This window comes from Bombus huntii, chromosome 16 (assembly GCF_024542735.1).
Source record: "Bombus huntii isolate Logan2020A chromosome 16, iyBomHunt1.1, whole genome shotgun sequence".
In the NCBI taxonomy this organism is placed as follows: Eukaryota; Metazoa; Arthropoda; class Insecta; order Hymenoptera; family Apidae; genus Bombus; species Bombus huntii.
In genome coordinates, this window is record NC_066253.1 from 3,200,785 (window position 1) to 3,217,705 (window position 16,921).

General features: G+C 33.3%; 1 protein-coding gene and 1 long non-coding RNA gene across 17 annotated transcripts in view; one reads left to right on the forward strand and one right to left on the reverse strand.

Moving 5' to 3' along the window:
• Positions 1 to 99: 99 nt before the first annotated feature.
• On the reverse strand, positions 100 to 12,122 carry LOC126874565 (uncharacterized). Of its 16 annotated transcripts, XR_007692857.1 has the most exons (8): positions 7,981 to 10,948; positions 7,655 to 7,874; positions 6,715 to 7,021; positions 6,568 to 6,620; positions 5,733 to 5,813; positions 2,649 to 5,666; positions 628 to 736; positions 226 to 552 (listed from the first exon to the last, which is right to left on the reverse strand). XR_007692857.1 is itself a non-coding variant. In XM_050636803.1 (6 exons), exons 2-6 carry the CDS (start codon positions 1,934 to 1,936, stop codon positions 202 to 204), a joined length of 684 nt encoding a protein of 227 aa, XP_050492760.1. In that variant the 5' UTR covers positions 1,937 to 2,052; positions 2,649 to 2,796; the 3' UTR covers positions 100 to 201. The 16 variants fall into 16 exon arrangements, 1 of the variants encoding a protein (XP_050492760.1); XR_007692846.1 differs by adding exons at positions 10,956 to 11,126; positions 11,308 to 12,122 and having other exon boundaries at positions 2,649 to 7,021; positions 7,981 to 10,665; XR_007692845.1 differs by having other exon boundaries at positions 6,568 to 7,021.
• LOC126874575 (uncharacterized) overlaps positions 3,927 to 16,921 on the forward strand; it is a 35,221-nt gene continuing 22,226 nt past the window's right edge. The window contains exons 1-2 of the long non-coding RNA XR_007692877.1: positions 3,927 to 4,048; positions 4,118 to 4,275. This is a non-coding gene — a long non-coding RNA (uncharacterized LOC126874575). The remainder of the gene's footprint in view (positions 4,049 to 4,117; positions 4,276 to 16,921) is intronic.

Below are 16,921 nucleotides of genomic sequence, written 5' to 3' on the forward strand. Positions count from 1 at the left end.
GTTCTTTGTAAGAAGCATGTATTTTGTATTAAATATAATTGTAATTTATTTTTATAAACTCTTTTATTGTAAAATCAACATTAATAAAACCGGAAAAAGTGTATTTGCAGCTTTATTTAAAAATATCAACAAATGTACGTATGTATACTAATTAAATGAAAACATTTCATAAATGGCAAAGAAAAGTCAAAGCAATATTTTTCAGCCACAAACTGCCATATTGTACTGTGTGCAAACTGCATTGCTTGTCAATTCCAAGAACTTTGAACTTTTATCAAAACCAATCTCGGTTACTAAATTATGCAAATTGCAGTAATTTGTGCCATAATCGAAAATCCTGAACCATTCATTTGACACGGATTCTCCCTTCAATAATAAAAAGAAATAATTTAAAAAATTATAATTCACGAGTTAAAAAATTAGATATACCGTTGCTATGCAAGTTTTGTTAATTTCATCAAAATCAATTTTGATGGTTTCCGTAGTCTTCAAATTTGAAGCAAGATGAATAGCTTTAATTATGTTACTCTCACTTGGTTTTGGTTCCTTGAGCTACAAAGCCAAAGTTAAACATTATACATTTTGAAATAAAAAATTATTAATATTTAAATAAAAATTATTTTTTACTGTATATAGACATCTACCACCACGTGGGCCACAATTCACACAGGACGACCAATTAAGTATCTGACTCCTAAATTTCTGCATAACATACTTGCATGGATCACCAAATTTCCTATAATAAAAAAAGAAACAAATTATTTCAAAATATCTTTTTCGATATAAGGCCGATAAGAAAAGTCGCTAGAAAATAATGACAAAATTTTCCACGATTATCCACGGAACTAGGTAAGGTATATTTAATCCGAAATCGACTGTTTTATTCGTGAAAATTTTTATCGTCTTTTGGCAGCGTGGAAGTTCAAAGGGGAGCACCGAAATAACACGCGCGACGTTCTCATGGGCTTGAAAAGTGTGGCTCGTATATTTTTCAAGCGGTGTCATCCAGCCAAAGAAAAATATACGAGCCTTACCATTGCTGGCTAATATTCAGTTGCTTTATGCACAGGATTACTTGCAGAGTAGACGTTATCATAAAACAATTTTTCCCAAGCTTTTAGGGTTATAGACAAAACATTTATGCTACTTCATTTGATGCAGCAGCACGTTTTCTTACAAAAATGAAGTATATAAAGGATAGGATGTTGGTGATACATGAACGATATATCTAATTAGTCAGAGTAAGAAAAATTTATAAAAGAAACATATTGGGACGAAATATCAATATATATGTATTAATTCCTTTTTCTGGTTGTTATTGCCAACTGTATATCAGTAGAAAGAATTAAAATAAAGAAAACTCCATAAAAAGAGTAAATTTTACTGAAATATTAATATAAACAAATTTTTATTACTATTACTTGCAAGCATATGTATAAAGAGTAAATATGAAGAATTGAAATACCATTTTACAATACAAGAAGCATGCATAGGATAAGGGAACACGAGGCTGATCCAAACAATACAGAGGAAGCATATCAGGAGCCCACAGACAGAGTAGACAAAGTATTTACATTTTGGAAAGACACATACATCTCTGACTATCACTGTTGGTGAATTGTCCTCCTCCTCTACTTTGATTTTACTTAAACCTTTAATTTTTAAAGAAAAATTAATCTTTAAAGATGAAAATTAAAACTTAAAAATTTCTGTCAAGAATCTTTAAAATTTCTAAAATTATTAAATTGAAAAATTGAAATTTTAAGACTAAAACAGATGAAGAGGAAGATGAAAAAATATATTTGAAGTGAAGAAGGAATATTGTGGAAAAAGGACCATTTTGTTTCTTTGTCGTGCAGGCATTCTGCAAGTTCATGAACCTCTGTTCGTTATGCGTGTAAGGTGGTGATCGTTTCGACATTGACCTGAGCTCCATGTATGATCTTTGCGATGTCCTGACCTTTTCCACGTTTTCTTTCGACCTGACCGTCACAAATCGATCATCTTTCAGCAGAAAAGGAGAAAAAACAATGAAATGACGGTCCCTGAAATCTGTCAGAGAAAATGATGATATACGACTGTCGCGTTACATTCTCCGACAATTTTACTAAATACTTTAAAATACGAAAAAGTATAAAATATTGTTTTGACATCAAAATTTTACTTTTCTTTTTTTTTTAGAGTTGTGTAGAGTTCATAAAATTTATTATTTTTTAATAAATTATTTCTTTTATAGAAGCTTATAGAATATATTTTTTATAAATATTTGATTATTTTTTTAAGCTAAAAAATTATTACTGTAAAAATGTTGCGTGTTATCGTTACAACTTTCTTTAATTTTATTTCAATAATTAGTATTTTTCTTCCATTTCCATTAATAGATAAAATAATAAAATAATTGCCATTAATAGATAATATAAGATAAAGAAAGCAAAATGTAATTCGATATTTCATTTTGATATTAAGAGATCTGCATCAGGCCAATCTTAAATACTGCATTGATTTATAGTCGCCTTTAGGAAGATCACAGACTTCCCACGAGTGTAGATCGAATCATTTTTTCCATTTTTTTTATCCTGTCCGCTGACGCGTATTCGGTGTCCCTAATGAATACTATCTACCAAGATACGACCCATAAATGTACTTACTCGACCCGACTACTGCTTCTTTTTTTCCTCCTGATTTTACTTCTTACATTCAGTAACCAACCTTGTTACAACTTTATCAAATATCTCCTTCATGCAACATTAAAATAGGCATATTAAAATTCTGAAATATTAAATTATGATATAAATTCTGCAATATCAAAATCAGAGAGGTTAAAAAATATATTTCTGGTAACTCTTTCTCAATTTCTAATTCTTTTCACTTTTCTTATTATAGTTACATCTCTACTGAAAGGTTTCACTTTACGTTGGTTTCACTTTACTTTCCTCGAGTATAAAAGAAGAAACACATTCAGAGGGACGTCCGACAATGTGACGTGCTTTGATGTTTCCTAACATCCGTACAAATGTATTTCTTTGAATCGAACGTCGTCGGGGATCCTGCTAGTTCCGATTCGAATTAGTAAATTAGTCGAAAATAGTGACTGGACGTCGACAAAAATGAAACGGAAGAAAGTTGACGTGCAGACGAATGATCCAGTGACGTTGCGTCGCGTCGCCACTTATAAGGATCTCTGAAAGAAAAAATTCTAGTTAAGATGTTGCAAAAACATCAGAATTACTTTTTTCTAAATCTAATTTTCTAAATCCTCTTCCTCTAAATTTTCCAATAAGTATATCTAACAAATTCAATTATATATTTTTTAAAAATAATTCTAGGACCTTAAATCTTTTATTTAATATCTTATCTATTTATTTGTTATTGTTGGACAACTGCTGCGGATCAAATATAATCACTTTCTTTTTTTAATAATTCTGTACAAAAAAATAAATTTAACTATATTCTCTAAAAATAGTTCCAGTGTCTTAAATCTTATATTTAATATTTTATCCAGTTATTTACTTTTACTTAATTACATACTTACATGACGTTACGAAACAAAAACAGCTTTCTTACCTGAAAATAACTAGAACTAAAAATAAAATAACTGGAGAAATGAATTATCGATATGGTACCACTTTTTTCTTCGAATAAAGATAAATGCAAGGTGCAAAAAGTGATTCGTACGATCCTGAGCAAGGAGAAACGACAGATCAACGAGCCGTGGCTGGCTTGACTTATAGCTGATTGTTCGAGGGTAGAGAAGAGAAGCAGAAGAAAAGATAGCGACTTCTGCGAATGTGGGTCAGTAGAGAGGAATGAATGCGCACAGTGTTTTCCTGTTTACCGACTTACACCAACACTGTCACCATACAAGTGTATTGCAAATTGAACGTCCTTGATAAGTGCTTCTCTGGCAAAAAGTTCGCGCATGAGGTGGCTCTTTCAGTTCTGCAAATGAAAGGTTATTTCATCATCCATCTCGTAACACTATTACCAGCTATTGCCAATAAAATGATGAAATTATCAACGAATAATCAATTAACTAAGATCAATTACGGTATAATGCAACAAAGAAAAGTGAACGAAGAAGAAGAAATTTGGTGATAGTGTCACGCACAGTTTTCAGAAAGCTCTTATAAAAGTGTAAAAAGAAGATCAAGGGGAGACAAGTGAGGAGACTCGTGTGAACCGGATCTTATAGTGGTGGCAGCTGTCGAGGGAACACGTCGACAACTTCTCTCCTCTCACACAGTAAGCTTGCATAAAAAGCTCACTGGAGGTTAGGTAAGTAAAATAGAAACCAATGGAATCTTTATCACGATATCTGCAGTTAGATACTGTATTAAAGCTATGTTACAATTTATAACCTAAACTTTATTTTAATAATACATTAGTTTTAATGTGACGTAAATGTTTATAAAATTTTGGGATAAATCGATGAAAAATGAATTGAAAAAAAAGAAATGGATATGATTTTGCTTTGATGTGGCCGATGAAGCAAAATCAAGGCGGAAGATAGAAAAAGGAGGTCTTTACCGAGAAATGTATAATTCGAACCGCCTGTCGGCAACTAATTTCCTGTTTGGGAGGCGGGACTGAAAAGTCGGAACGGTTTTCTAACAAAGATCTGACCGACTACTTCCATTGCATAATCCACTTTCAATATTAATAAAAAAGGAACTTCACCTCAAGAAATAAATTTTTTAAGATACTCTTAAAAAACATAATTTAAATAAAATTATACGATTTTCAGTGAAATAATGATTGTTAGGTCTTCTTTTTGTTGCAAGTTCAATTTTCTTAAAAAAGGTGAATTTAAAAAACTTCTTTGCCCATTTTGGATGATCACTTCACACTCGTTTCTTTCAAAAAGCGACAGCAACCTTTTTTTAACCAAGGAAACAGCTGTCCAACATGAATAACGGCTTTTTCAAGCGATAGCGTAATGGGTCCACTTCTCTATTAAAACCGAAGGGCCGATTTTGTCACCTCTTCGATTCCCTAGATACTTTGCCGTCAACATCTGCACAGGAAAGGATTTTAGAGCTTCATCCAATAGAGAAGACAACTAAAAAATTCCACTTTCTTTACTCCAAGACATTTTACATATTTTTTCTTAACTTAAAATTCATGAACGTAGCTTAATGTAAAAGAAGAAATGTTGCTTGTAACCAAAGATTGTTAATTTTAAATGATTTCTTTTGTAAACTGGGAGGGAACTGTTTCTTCCTCAATGTAACAGTATTTTTACCGTATTTAAAGATAAAGAGATTGAAACGATAAGCGTCGGATGAAAAGTCGTGAGAGATCAAAGTAAAAATCACGAGTGACGTTGACTTTTTCGCAAGGAAAATCTCATGTGCCGACCAGAGAGATATTTCCGGGGTGAAAAACAACACAGAAGAAGGAGAATAAATTCCATGAGTCTCTTATCTATGTCTTCTTTTCGTTCAGCCCCGTTTTCTACCCGGCTCTCCACTATTTGCGCATATAAATATTTTACGAGGGCCAGGAAAAAACTCTATTTTCGTGCAGGCAAACCCTATCGCCACCGTTCATAAGGAGAGATTTACGGCGAACGGAAAGCGATTATTATCTTCAGCACAGTTTCCACTCTTTCGACAATGAAAAGTATTTTTACCATTCGAAAACAGTTTCTTCCAATATTTTTCATCCTGAAACGTTCTTAAATAAAATTTACTCTTGAATACAAGATGCGTGAATTAATAACTGATTTATACTTCTCTGTATGAAGATGCGGGCATGTTTGAATGAGTATTAATTCAAGAATGATATTGAAGAAATTAGAAGTATGTGTCTTTCTGGAAATAAAAGAAGATATGATTAATCTATGGTAGTTTAAATAAGTGTAAAACGAGTTACTTGGAGGTTAGGAATGAAGAGATTATAAAAAGACAGGAAGGTGTCGTTGCAGTAACACGTTCTGAGACTCGAAGGCAATAATTCTTTTTAATAGTAGGGAAAATGAATCACGAAACGATAAAAATAGCGGAAACGCGTCGAATTATATTGCCCCGGAGTGCAGCAAATAAACGTCCCCGCGAATTAAGAACAGTTACAGCCGTTCAAACCTCTATAATACCGATTTACGCGACGTCCCTCCATTTTTCAAATGATCACTCCGTGACATAGCACCTCAAATTGGCTTTCCCCGGTAATTAATTTCCTAAAAATTCATAAGAACCAGAAATTTCTAAGCTAGTCTTTCCTAAAGAATCTTTAACAAAAGATTTTAAGATAGAATAGGAGAATTTTATATTGTAAATTTGCTTCATGATAAATAATCCATACTGATTGTCAATTCCCATTCTCTTCTCCTTTCTTCTTCAATTATTATTTAAAAAATTGTAACAAGATTTTAAATCAACTTCTGACCATTTTTCAGCCACTCTATAATTTTCCTACAATAAATAATCAATAAACAATTGACAATCGTTAATTAAAATTGCAATAATCTCTTAATTCCAGTTATCTTCCTCTTTCCTCTTCAATAATTATCGCGTAAAACATTCTGAAATGAACTTTTAGTCACTTCAATTTGAAAAATTCGGTTACTTGAGAGACACTGGATCTGTGTTGCACCTCGTGTCGTCAATGTTCCGAGGTTCCTGGAAGGAATTGCGGGATTTATGCCCGCTAGTCGAAAGTATTCCCGCTAATTACCGCAGCAGACGAAGATTTATGGAATTTTTCGCGGCTAACCTCGCCGGCAATAATTAAAATAGATCGGAACGTGGAAACAGTAAATTGTAACAGCCGCCACCCCCGCCGATGGATGGAATTTACTCAGGCGATACCGCGAAATCGCGGACCTCACAATACAGGCGCCAAGGAAAACTCGTTCGTTTTCGTACGGAGCAAAAAGACATCGAGAATTATTCCGGTGAAGTGTATAGTGCCGTGTAAACACATTTTCGAAGGCGAATGGGAAGCCCCGACGTGCTCTCCTGGTTTATTTCAGAACGGTCGAAAGATTTCTGATAGTCGAGATTGTTGCTCTAGTTGAAGCCTGGAAAAGAAGAAATATTTCAGTCGATATTTGGCGATAAAGGAAAGAAAATTGTTATTGGTAGGAAAAATAGAGAAAAAGAGAAAGGAAAAGATGCGATACCGATGAAGAGTTTTGGTAGAAGATTTCTGTTGAATAAAAAAATCTTTTAACGAATTATTCATCAACAAGAAGAATAAATGTAGCAAAGAAGAGATTAAATTGGTGTTGATAGAGGACTTTGTTGTAAACTTCTTCTTTAATCTTATCTAAAACTAAAAATTCATCTGATGAATTTCTTTAGCGCGGATTTTAATTAAAATCCAGTCGAAGTTGTCACATTGATAAAAGAGGATCAAGACTCTAAACAGAAAAGGAAACTATATTTCTTTTTATGAACATCAGAAGATATTCACTGTATCATTTCTCATACAAAAATACCCAAAAATCACTTGGCCTCAACCAAAAGTAAAAATTCATTCATATAACGAATTTCTTCGGCGTGGGTTTTAATTAAAACGAAGGCGAGGTCGTCACGGGTTCGAAAAAGATAAATTAGGACGAGTCGAGAGCGGGGCTTGAAAACCTGAATAATTTACGATTGGTGTTGCGGGGGCGTTAGACACCCCAAGGAATTCTATGGGCCACCCTTACCGGAAGCACGCTGTGAAACCGAAGGCGTCTGCGCTCTGGGTGCTACCATTTGAAGGCGCCGCCCCTCCGCGACTGCGTGTCGTCGGTTTCAAGAAAAGAATGGGAGAGAAACGGATAGAAGAGCAACCCTCTACCTTCACATCCACTATCCAAACGCAAAGGCTGGACTTGCTTCGTTGATTGAATCTCATTGGTGTCCAATCAGATTACTATGATCAACCTAAAAATAGAAATATTTTATTAAAATTAAAATTTTATTGGAAACAGATTGTATGAAATTTATAAGTTAATATTTATTGTTACAGTGTAATTTGGAAATTACATACTTAATTTTGTATCTTCATATATTTCTTCATATATATCTTCATATATTCATATATTTTGTATCCTCTTATATTTAATTATTGTTGTAACAAGGCAGTGAAAATTTGTTATAACGTTATTGAACCAAAACCAAGTTACTCATTATTTTCAATACTCATACCATTCCAATACCGATACTCATTATTTCTTAGTTACTATTTCTCCTACATGTAATGTAATTTCACCATAGTATTATTATATTCACAAAGAAAATATAAGCAAAGAATAAATGAACATAATGCAATTAAGCATAAGTATAGATTATCTAAAAAGAGTAGATTGAAGAATAATTTCAGTATGGTAGAAGTTTTAAGGAAAAACAACATGATGGTTCACATTAGGAGGATTAACCTAAAATCGCTCTACGTCCATTTCTCCTTCGAAAATAACGTTTGAACCACGTGATTTCATAGGGAAAACACGGTTTAAAATTGGGGGATAGAACGAGAACGAAGAAGAGGATTCTCTTCATTAACACATACTTCATCAGTGGCTGTTAATGAATCACGTGTTCATATATCAGCGTTGAACGACTCTCGCCGTGTGTTTTTCCTAGACTGTTGATTTATACCTCGAGAAAGCTCATCGCAGCGACCATTTTCGGTGTCCAAATAAAAAGGGGCCATATTCTAGATTATTCTAGAGGACCAACCCCTTTTACTTGCTCAGGGTGGCACATAGTACTTTGACCAAGGGAGACCCTTTTTTATGCAACGCTTTTAAAATCCCTGTTCTTCCTTTTTTCCATTGCTGAAGGCGGCTCCTTTGGTGGAATTCATTTTTTTTCCTTTAATCTATTATGGGAGTTCCCATATATTGGTCAATGTTAATATTCTACATATATAATAAGTAGAGTGAAGATCAATTACCATTTTTCAACTACAAATTTGCTAAGAATAATTACCTTAATTATGCTGCAATAATATTCACGACAGAATTACATTACATTGCTACAATAATAAGCAAGTGTATGAAGATGTAAAACCATTAAAAAATAAAATAAAAGAGAGAAAAGAGTATATGTGATTTTTTGTAAAGTGTAAGGAGAAAGTTCGTGTATGATTAAGTGAATGGTTAAGAGTTATTCATTCAGAAAAAATTCCTACTGGATCAGGTTCCTGAAAGTCCTCACCAGGCTGTGACACAGAAGTAGAGCCTTCTTGGAAGATTCATTGAAGAAATTTTAGTAATGTCTCTTCCCTTTCATCCACCATAAAATATCTACATAAAAAGAAAAGGCTAAAGTTAGAAAAAGAAGACATACAGATAAGGCATAAGATAAAACATAAAATAAGTCACACGTTAAAGGGGATAATTAAAGTAAAAGAAAGAAATCAATTAAAAATCGAGGTTAAAAATCTTCATTGTTGTCACTGAAATATTAACGATATTAGATATTATATATTAAAACTAGATACAATAATAAACTATGTTAACACTAGATAAAACATATTAAATACTAAATTTTGTATCTTTTTCATTATCTGAACGACAACAGTAAAGAACTTTTAGTAATATCTGAACCTCAGTGCTTGATATTAAAAAATGTCATGCTAATACATTATAGAGTTGTAATTAATATTCTTCCTTAGTATTTAGTAAATTTACATCTACCACTCTGCAAGGTACTAGAAGAAAATTTATCAAGAGGCAAAGTTAAAATATTTCTGGCGATTATTCACTACTATTATTCAGATATTAAAACAAGCTGAAGAAAGATTAGAGAAAGGCGGGGATTCCTAGATTTCTAGGCCGATGTGATGGAGTCAGAAACGAAAGAACGAGGGGAGACACGGCCGATTATGAAAAGTTTTTGTCGTGTTGGCGCCAGCGGGTCGAACGCGACGCGTTCTCCTTCCTTTCCGCCAGACTTCGAATAGCTAAAATCATCCCGCGTGCCAATTTCAAAGCAGCGACCCGAACTGACTTCATGGGGAAAAAAGAAAGAAAGAGGGTCGGTCGTTTCTCGTTACACATTCGTGGCACGGTGCGTTTAGCGTGGCTGCTATCGAATACGACGAGTCCTATCGAAAATTCACGAGCTCGACACACCGACTGTTTGAGGTTAGAAAATAGAAAATGGAAGAGAACCTGGGGAAGGAAGAGATCAGTTAGATTCACATTAGATTTCTATGCTTTTTAGTATATTAAAGAAAAAAGAAGATATAAAAAGAAATGTAGAAGTTATTAAGAGAGAGGAAGCTCAAAACTGTAGAAAAAAGAAAGCAACTGTTTTAGAGAAAAAATGCATGAAGTAAAAGGTGATTAAGAGCTTAAAGAAATAAAATAAAAGAAGAAATTTACTTTCATAGAGTTTTGCTAAAAAAAGAAGTTAAAATTGGAGGAACAATAACGTAAAAACCTATAAAGCTAAGAAAATCAGAGCGAAAGAGCATTCTTCTTTGGAAAAAAATGTATGTGAAGAGAAAATTGAAGTAAATGCACTTAACTGTAATATTATGTAGTATGTAGTAAGAGCTACGGCTAGTTCTGAGTTGGTGCGATAGATTTCGCTGAATTTTAATAGCTCCAAGTCTGACATCGGGTAGGGACAACATCAGACAACAGCTGTTTCGATGAAACCTAGCAGCCATCCGTGTCCATGGCGTATACACCGTCAGGGATGCAAGTGCAAACGTCTGTCACACCTGGTCACAAATGTCTTATACATATATTTCCAGTTTCCAATACGGAAAAACCACTAGCTTACATCAATCTTGATAAATCCATGCTTCTTTTAATTCAAGAAATTTTTTGCACTAGAAAAATGAAAAAATAATTAAATAATATAATTAAATATTTAATGAAACATTACATAAATTAGTAAAAATTGATAATTTATGTTTGAAAATGAAACAGAATACTTTCCTCTTCCCAGAGAGGATTCATTTTGTACTAGTAGCTCCATTACAGCTTAGTGGGGACACTTGCCTGTTACCTGCTCTTAATCCTCCAATAGGAGACTAAGGCAGAGGTGAGAGGTAATGTACAGGTGAGACTCGTTTACAATTGGTTCGGACCAAATGAAGGGGATTCCAAAGAAAATGGCGTCGGTGATTTTCTCCACATACAACACACATTTCTTCTTTTTATCTTCTTATAAATCAAACTAAAAATATAATTATTGTTATCAATATATCTCAATATTATTGACACTGATATTTAATTTAATATTTAACATTTAATAATGTTTAATATTTATTAAGGCTATCCACATTTTTGTATGTTTTATCTAATATTTTTAAAAACTATATACATTGATATTATCAGTAGTTGACTTGATACTTTACTTATGTTATTGATTTTGTTTCCTATGTCATTTCTATTGTAAAATTCACCCCTGGAGACTGGTTTTCTCCTTTTTTTTTTATCAAAGATCTACAAATTGCATCAGTTGGTAACATATACAGAGTCCGCTGAAACAGCAACGATGAATCTTTCACCAGGATGATTCCAGGGGCCCGTAGCAACCACAGGGTTCCAAGCAGGAGGAAAAAATAAGAAAGGGCACGCTTCCTTCGACTTGGGAAGTGTCGCGTGTCCTGATGGTCCTCTCCTTCCGAGAACCAGGATCATTTAGATTCAACTCTCGACCTCGACTGTGCCACGGGACCTCCTGAACGAATTCACCAGACCCTGCGAAATTTCCATGGCAATTAGTAGCCTCGACTCCGCCATTAGTTTCAACTTTCAACATTTGTTTCTCAGCTTTCCTCCTTTTTTACTTGGCTGCCGTGTTACTTCTACTTTTCTTCTTTTTTCAGCTTAGCTTTGCTGAGTTTAAAAAAAACATTGCTCTCCTCTCTATTATTATTTACTTTACCTCAAATTACATACATATCTTTGCTGCATAATGGATCACTAGTTTCAAATTTCCTGGCTTTTCTTTTTTTTTTCATTACCACGTTGCTCCTACTTTTCTTCGTTACTTTGTAGTTCAATTCTGCTATAATTAAAAAGCATTAGAATAGAAAGAACAATTATTAAATACTTAATAGATATAGTAATGGACAAAAGAAAGTTTAAGATTGATACACCATAGATTTTAGTAACTTGTATATTAAAGTTTTTCACTATAATAGAAGTCTATTCTGTATATATATATATATATATATATATATATATATATTATATACAATTGTCCATTGCTTTTATTAAATAGAAATTCCTTTCGTAAAATTGTAGTGCAACTTCATATTTGTTTCCCATATATCAAGTGTGATGTCATCAGAACTGTGTACATCCTTGATGGATGGCTTCTTGTTTACTTTGCCATGCAGCCATAACATAATTTCAACATAAAAAATGATACATCGTTCCGGAATGATGGGATTTTGAAATTAGTCAGCTATATATTGTCCACTCTGTATTAGATATATGTAGATTATAGTAATTGTTAATCAATTATGTTAGGAAATACTTGCTCGATATGAAAAAGACTGGAGGTATGAGAAAACGTTGAAAGAAAGCGTTGAGCAGAGGAAACGACAATGATTCCTCCGGGATCGAGAGAAAAACGAAAGAACCCATCCGTGGGACCCCCACTGAGGATTCCAGAGGCCCAACCAGGCCACAACGATCCGTGAGGCCCTTTTTTTCCAATTCACGGCCTCGACATCGGGGACCACGGTATTCACGTGGGGCTAATACCTCCTCGAAGACGTTGATTCGGAAATTCAATCCGGAGTCCATGGTGGTCACCTCTGACCTCTTGTTCGATTCAAAAAAGTCGTCTACATAAAAATGATTGGGGTTAGTTGAAATTATATGGAGACCAATACTGTTTCATAAATAAAAGTATTAAATTAAATAAGTATTATGAAAATAAAATATTTTACTGATAAGCGTAATACGAAAAACATTATTTAGGAAAATAAAATATAATTTCTTACAAAATCTAGCATCGAAAAATTCACTGCTATTGTTGTATTGTTATTATCTTCTAAAACTTTCAAGTCGTAATAATAACAATTTATGTATGTATAATTTAGAGAATTATCAAAAATGAAATTAATTAACTGTTAGAAGAATCCTTCTTGGAATTTATGATACTTTAATAGTGAAGATAAAGCATTTTTGTAAGATAAAAGAGAGATCTAGCAGAAAGAATTCAAAAAGTAAAAGTGCGAAGGTCAAGCAACCACTTGGGCAACCTGATGGCGAACACGTGTGTTTGATGTAGGCATTTCTGAAATGCGTACAGAATCCGCACATGCACGGTAGGTAGCCGTGGCAGAACAGCGAAGACAATAAGTCCAGGGACTCTTGACGAGCTTCTGTGTTTGCGAACAGTGCCCGCTGTTTTCTTTCATTTCCGCTCTTCTTGCGACATCGACGTTCCCAAAAGATCGTACTTCTTGTACTTAACTCTACAAAAAGGCATCAAAATGCAATAAAACGAAAGCTATATATTTTTATAAATATCATAATTGTCCAAAAATTGTTGCCAAAAATGATCGAAAATTGTGCTAAAATAAATATGGAAAATTTAACAAATTTGTTGATCAACATTTTTGTAAAGAAGACATAATTAGAAGAATAGTATAGCAATTGTTTAAGAAAATGTGGTAAATTAGTTCCTACATAAATAATGTTATTGTAGTGAAGTTATTAGAGAAGAATGTAAGATTCGCAAATTACAAGATAGAAGGTGAAAGCACCTCGTTGACACCGCGACAACGCTCGCTAATCCGGCTGTTAGCTTCACAGGCTGAAATTTATCGTGCTCATAATCCGGGAACAGATGTGACTATCAGACAACTGTTTTCCTCAATTTGTCTAGCCGACGGCTATCCATTTTCTCCGTAGGAGGACAACTCTGTTAAAAATTAGATTTATATTCCATTAATAAATAGACAAAAGATTACATAAATATTCTTCGTTATATTATTAATGATACTCATCTATTTATAGGAACATGCTTTTGAATCGTTGAATCTCTTTCTTAACAAATTCTTATTACAGAATAGGTATATTGTAGTATAGTATATTGTATAGGTTACTTCTATACATAAACAGTATTGAAGAAATATTTAGTAAGAACGAAAGATAAATAAATATTGTTCATTTCTAGGACATGTTCAATATTTGGTAAGATTGTCAAGTCAATCAGTATAACATTCATTATAATATTAATTATATATATATATACTAAACTTAATTAATTGAAAATTATCTAATTAAATTAAAATATATAATTTTAGCCTCACTTGAGGCTGAGATGACGCCCTGGGGGTCTAAATATTTCCATCGACGCGAACATAAAAATATGTTTAATAACCCTTTGAGTCGAGCCAGCATCTGGAGAATTAGCGAGTTCGAGTTTCAATGTTCGACGGCGGCCAATGTCATGCGACGAAGGGCGCACTTTTTCCTAATGGATAAAATCCAATGGGGACATGTGTTCGCCAGACGATGTCTCCTCAAGGTGCATGGGAATGAATTACGTTTCATTAGGTCCGTCTTACAAGGCTGTAAAGAATCGACGTTTCACAATTTCTTCTCTTTACAGCCTAATCTCTTCTCTTTTTTACCATCTTCTTTAAAAATACATACTTCTCGAATTCTTCCATCGATATTATCTTCCTAAAAACAGATTCAAAATTTAACATACGAGGCAAATCTCATGAAATCTGTTGCATCCTTATCAAACTTCATTGAGCATTACTATTATTAATTTTCTTCGTTAATAATAATGAAGAGCAACAGGATTAAGTAAAAGACGATTCAAAGAAGATAATACTGTTAACAATATTGAAGATAACTGCGATTATTCAAAGAACAAATGATTTTGGATGTAACTGGCACGTGAAAGAATTACATAATGTGTGAAACGCGGCATTAAACGGTGCACGGATCACCAGGGCAGCGATCCCTCAGCGACAATAAACAAACGGCGACGACGGAAGTGCAGAAACGCGGCGTCGTCGGCTGTTTGTTTGATTTTCGAGTCGACTTTCTTTCTGGCAGCGCGGCATCCACGACGCGACGTAGACGTCCCCGTTGACGACGCGTGCACCGTGTATACATCGGTTCCAGAACGCGGTTTCTCGAACCGTGAGAGAGGACCACCCTGATCGTCGTCATGACTCCCATAACGCGCTACTTATTATCTCTTCCCTTGCCAAATATCGTGAAAATAATTTAACAGTATCTTCAACAATTTCGCAACCTTCTGTTAAACATAACCTATACAAAAATTCATATCTAATCATTTAATCTAATTAATGAATCTGTCTATTGAGATTGATTAATCACTTAACAAGTTCATCGAAGCATCTATTAATTATTGATATATTTATTAAATTATTCTATTAAATATAACTTATAAAAAATTCATCTAATCGTTATTACCTCTCATAACATAATATTCATTACATACCTCTTTTATCGCCAAATATCATGTAGTAATAATCTCACATCACTTTAGATATATATATTGATAATTTTCTCTTTTGAACATCATCTTGAACAATTCATTTGATTATTTCTCCTCTTTTTAATTTCAATTATCATCTTTCTGCTTGTATTTGTAGGTTGATTAGTTATCCAACAAATGTGTTGAGGTTATACTAAAATGTTTCGAACGGTTGAGTATCTAACTGAACCAAACGTAGAAAGTCTCGAACTTGGGGAAAACCAGCTATCATAAATTCACTTATCTGTACCTGTCACGTACCTATGGTCAGTTTTTAAGAATCTTTCTCTTTCTTGCTAACAAGACATAGCTGGATTAAGGAAACTTTAATAGCCGTTGTATACCAAAAGTAGCGATTATGCGAAAGACGTATTTCCCCAAGTACCAGCAATTTATTATATTCAGTTCGTTTTTATCTTTTTAAGGAATTTTGCTAGGACCTGCTAGGGGAACAGAATCTTTTACTGATAAGTTTGAATTATTGCTTCTATGTATCTTATTCCTGGAAATTCTTAATAATATTTGGAATATAATATAGAAAATTAGACATGTTAAGAACCAATTGTAGAGAATGTTAATTAAAAAGTTAATAATCAATTGCTTTTCGTGACAATTGATTGTTTCTTTCTAGAATGTAAAAGCACGTAATCTTTCTGAATTTCATGTTTTCACATATTGCTGAAAATTCTCAACGCGAGAATTGATTGTAATTTCAACAAATAAATAAAAAAAAAAAGAAAAAATGTTTTCACATAGTCCTTGCATGCACGCGTCGATAATCATGTAACCCTAAGTTTTTCTAAATTGGCCGTTATAATTTATGAGCTTAGGCCAACAAAAGCTTATTAATAGCCAACCACTACGAGGATAATCACTTTTATTGTTAAGTTTTCTGTAACATAATTGTTAGAGCTAGCGAGAGATCCTTCTAAACTCTGCGGATGATCCACCTTTATTAATCCTTAGATCTTTAAGAACCTGCTACAAAGAAAACAGGAACGTGAGAAATTATATGTAGGCAGTTGGATATTTTTACTACTTAATATTCTTCTTTACTCTGGAATTGGTATTTAATGTAGCGGAGGATTCATTTTTAATTTGAAAATATTTCGAAGTTAATATTTAATACTGGGATTAACATTTAACTGTGAAAAATATTCTAAAATTAAAATATTTAATTCCAGAATTATTCTCCATTCAAAAACTGTTCCAAAAAAAGGACAATATATAAGCTCGGTATTGCTGTTTAATTGGTAAATCATAATACTATTAATCTCAATAATTTGTAATTAAAAATTATGTTCAAACGTACATTACCTGTGATTTTTCCAAGCACATCTCCTGCTGTTTATGTAAGCAATCTTCCTGCCGTTTCAAAAACACTTCCAGATTTTTGGGATGGTAGAATAATTGCCAAGCAATACAGGAAACATAAGCAACGTGACTAGAATTTCATTAAACCTGCACCGTACCATATGATCAGCACG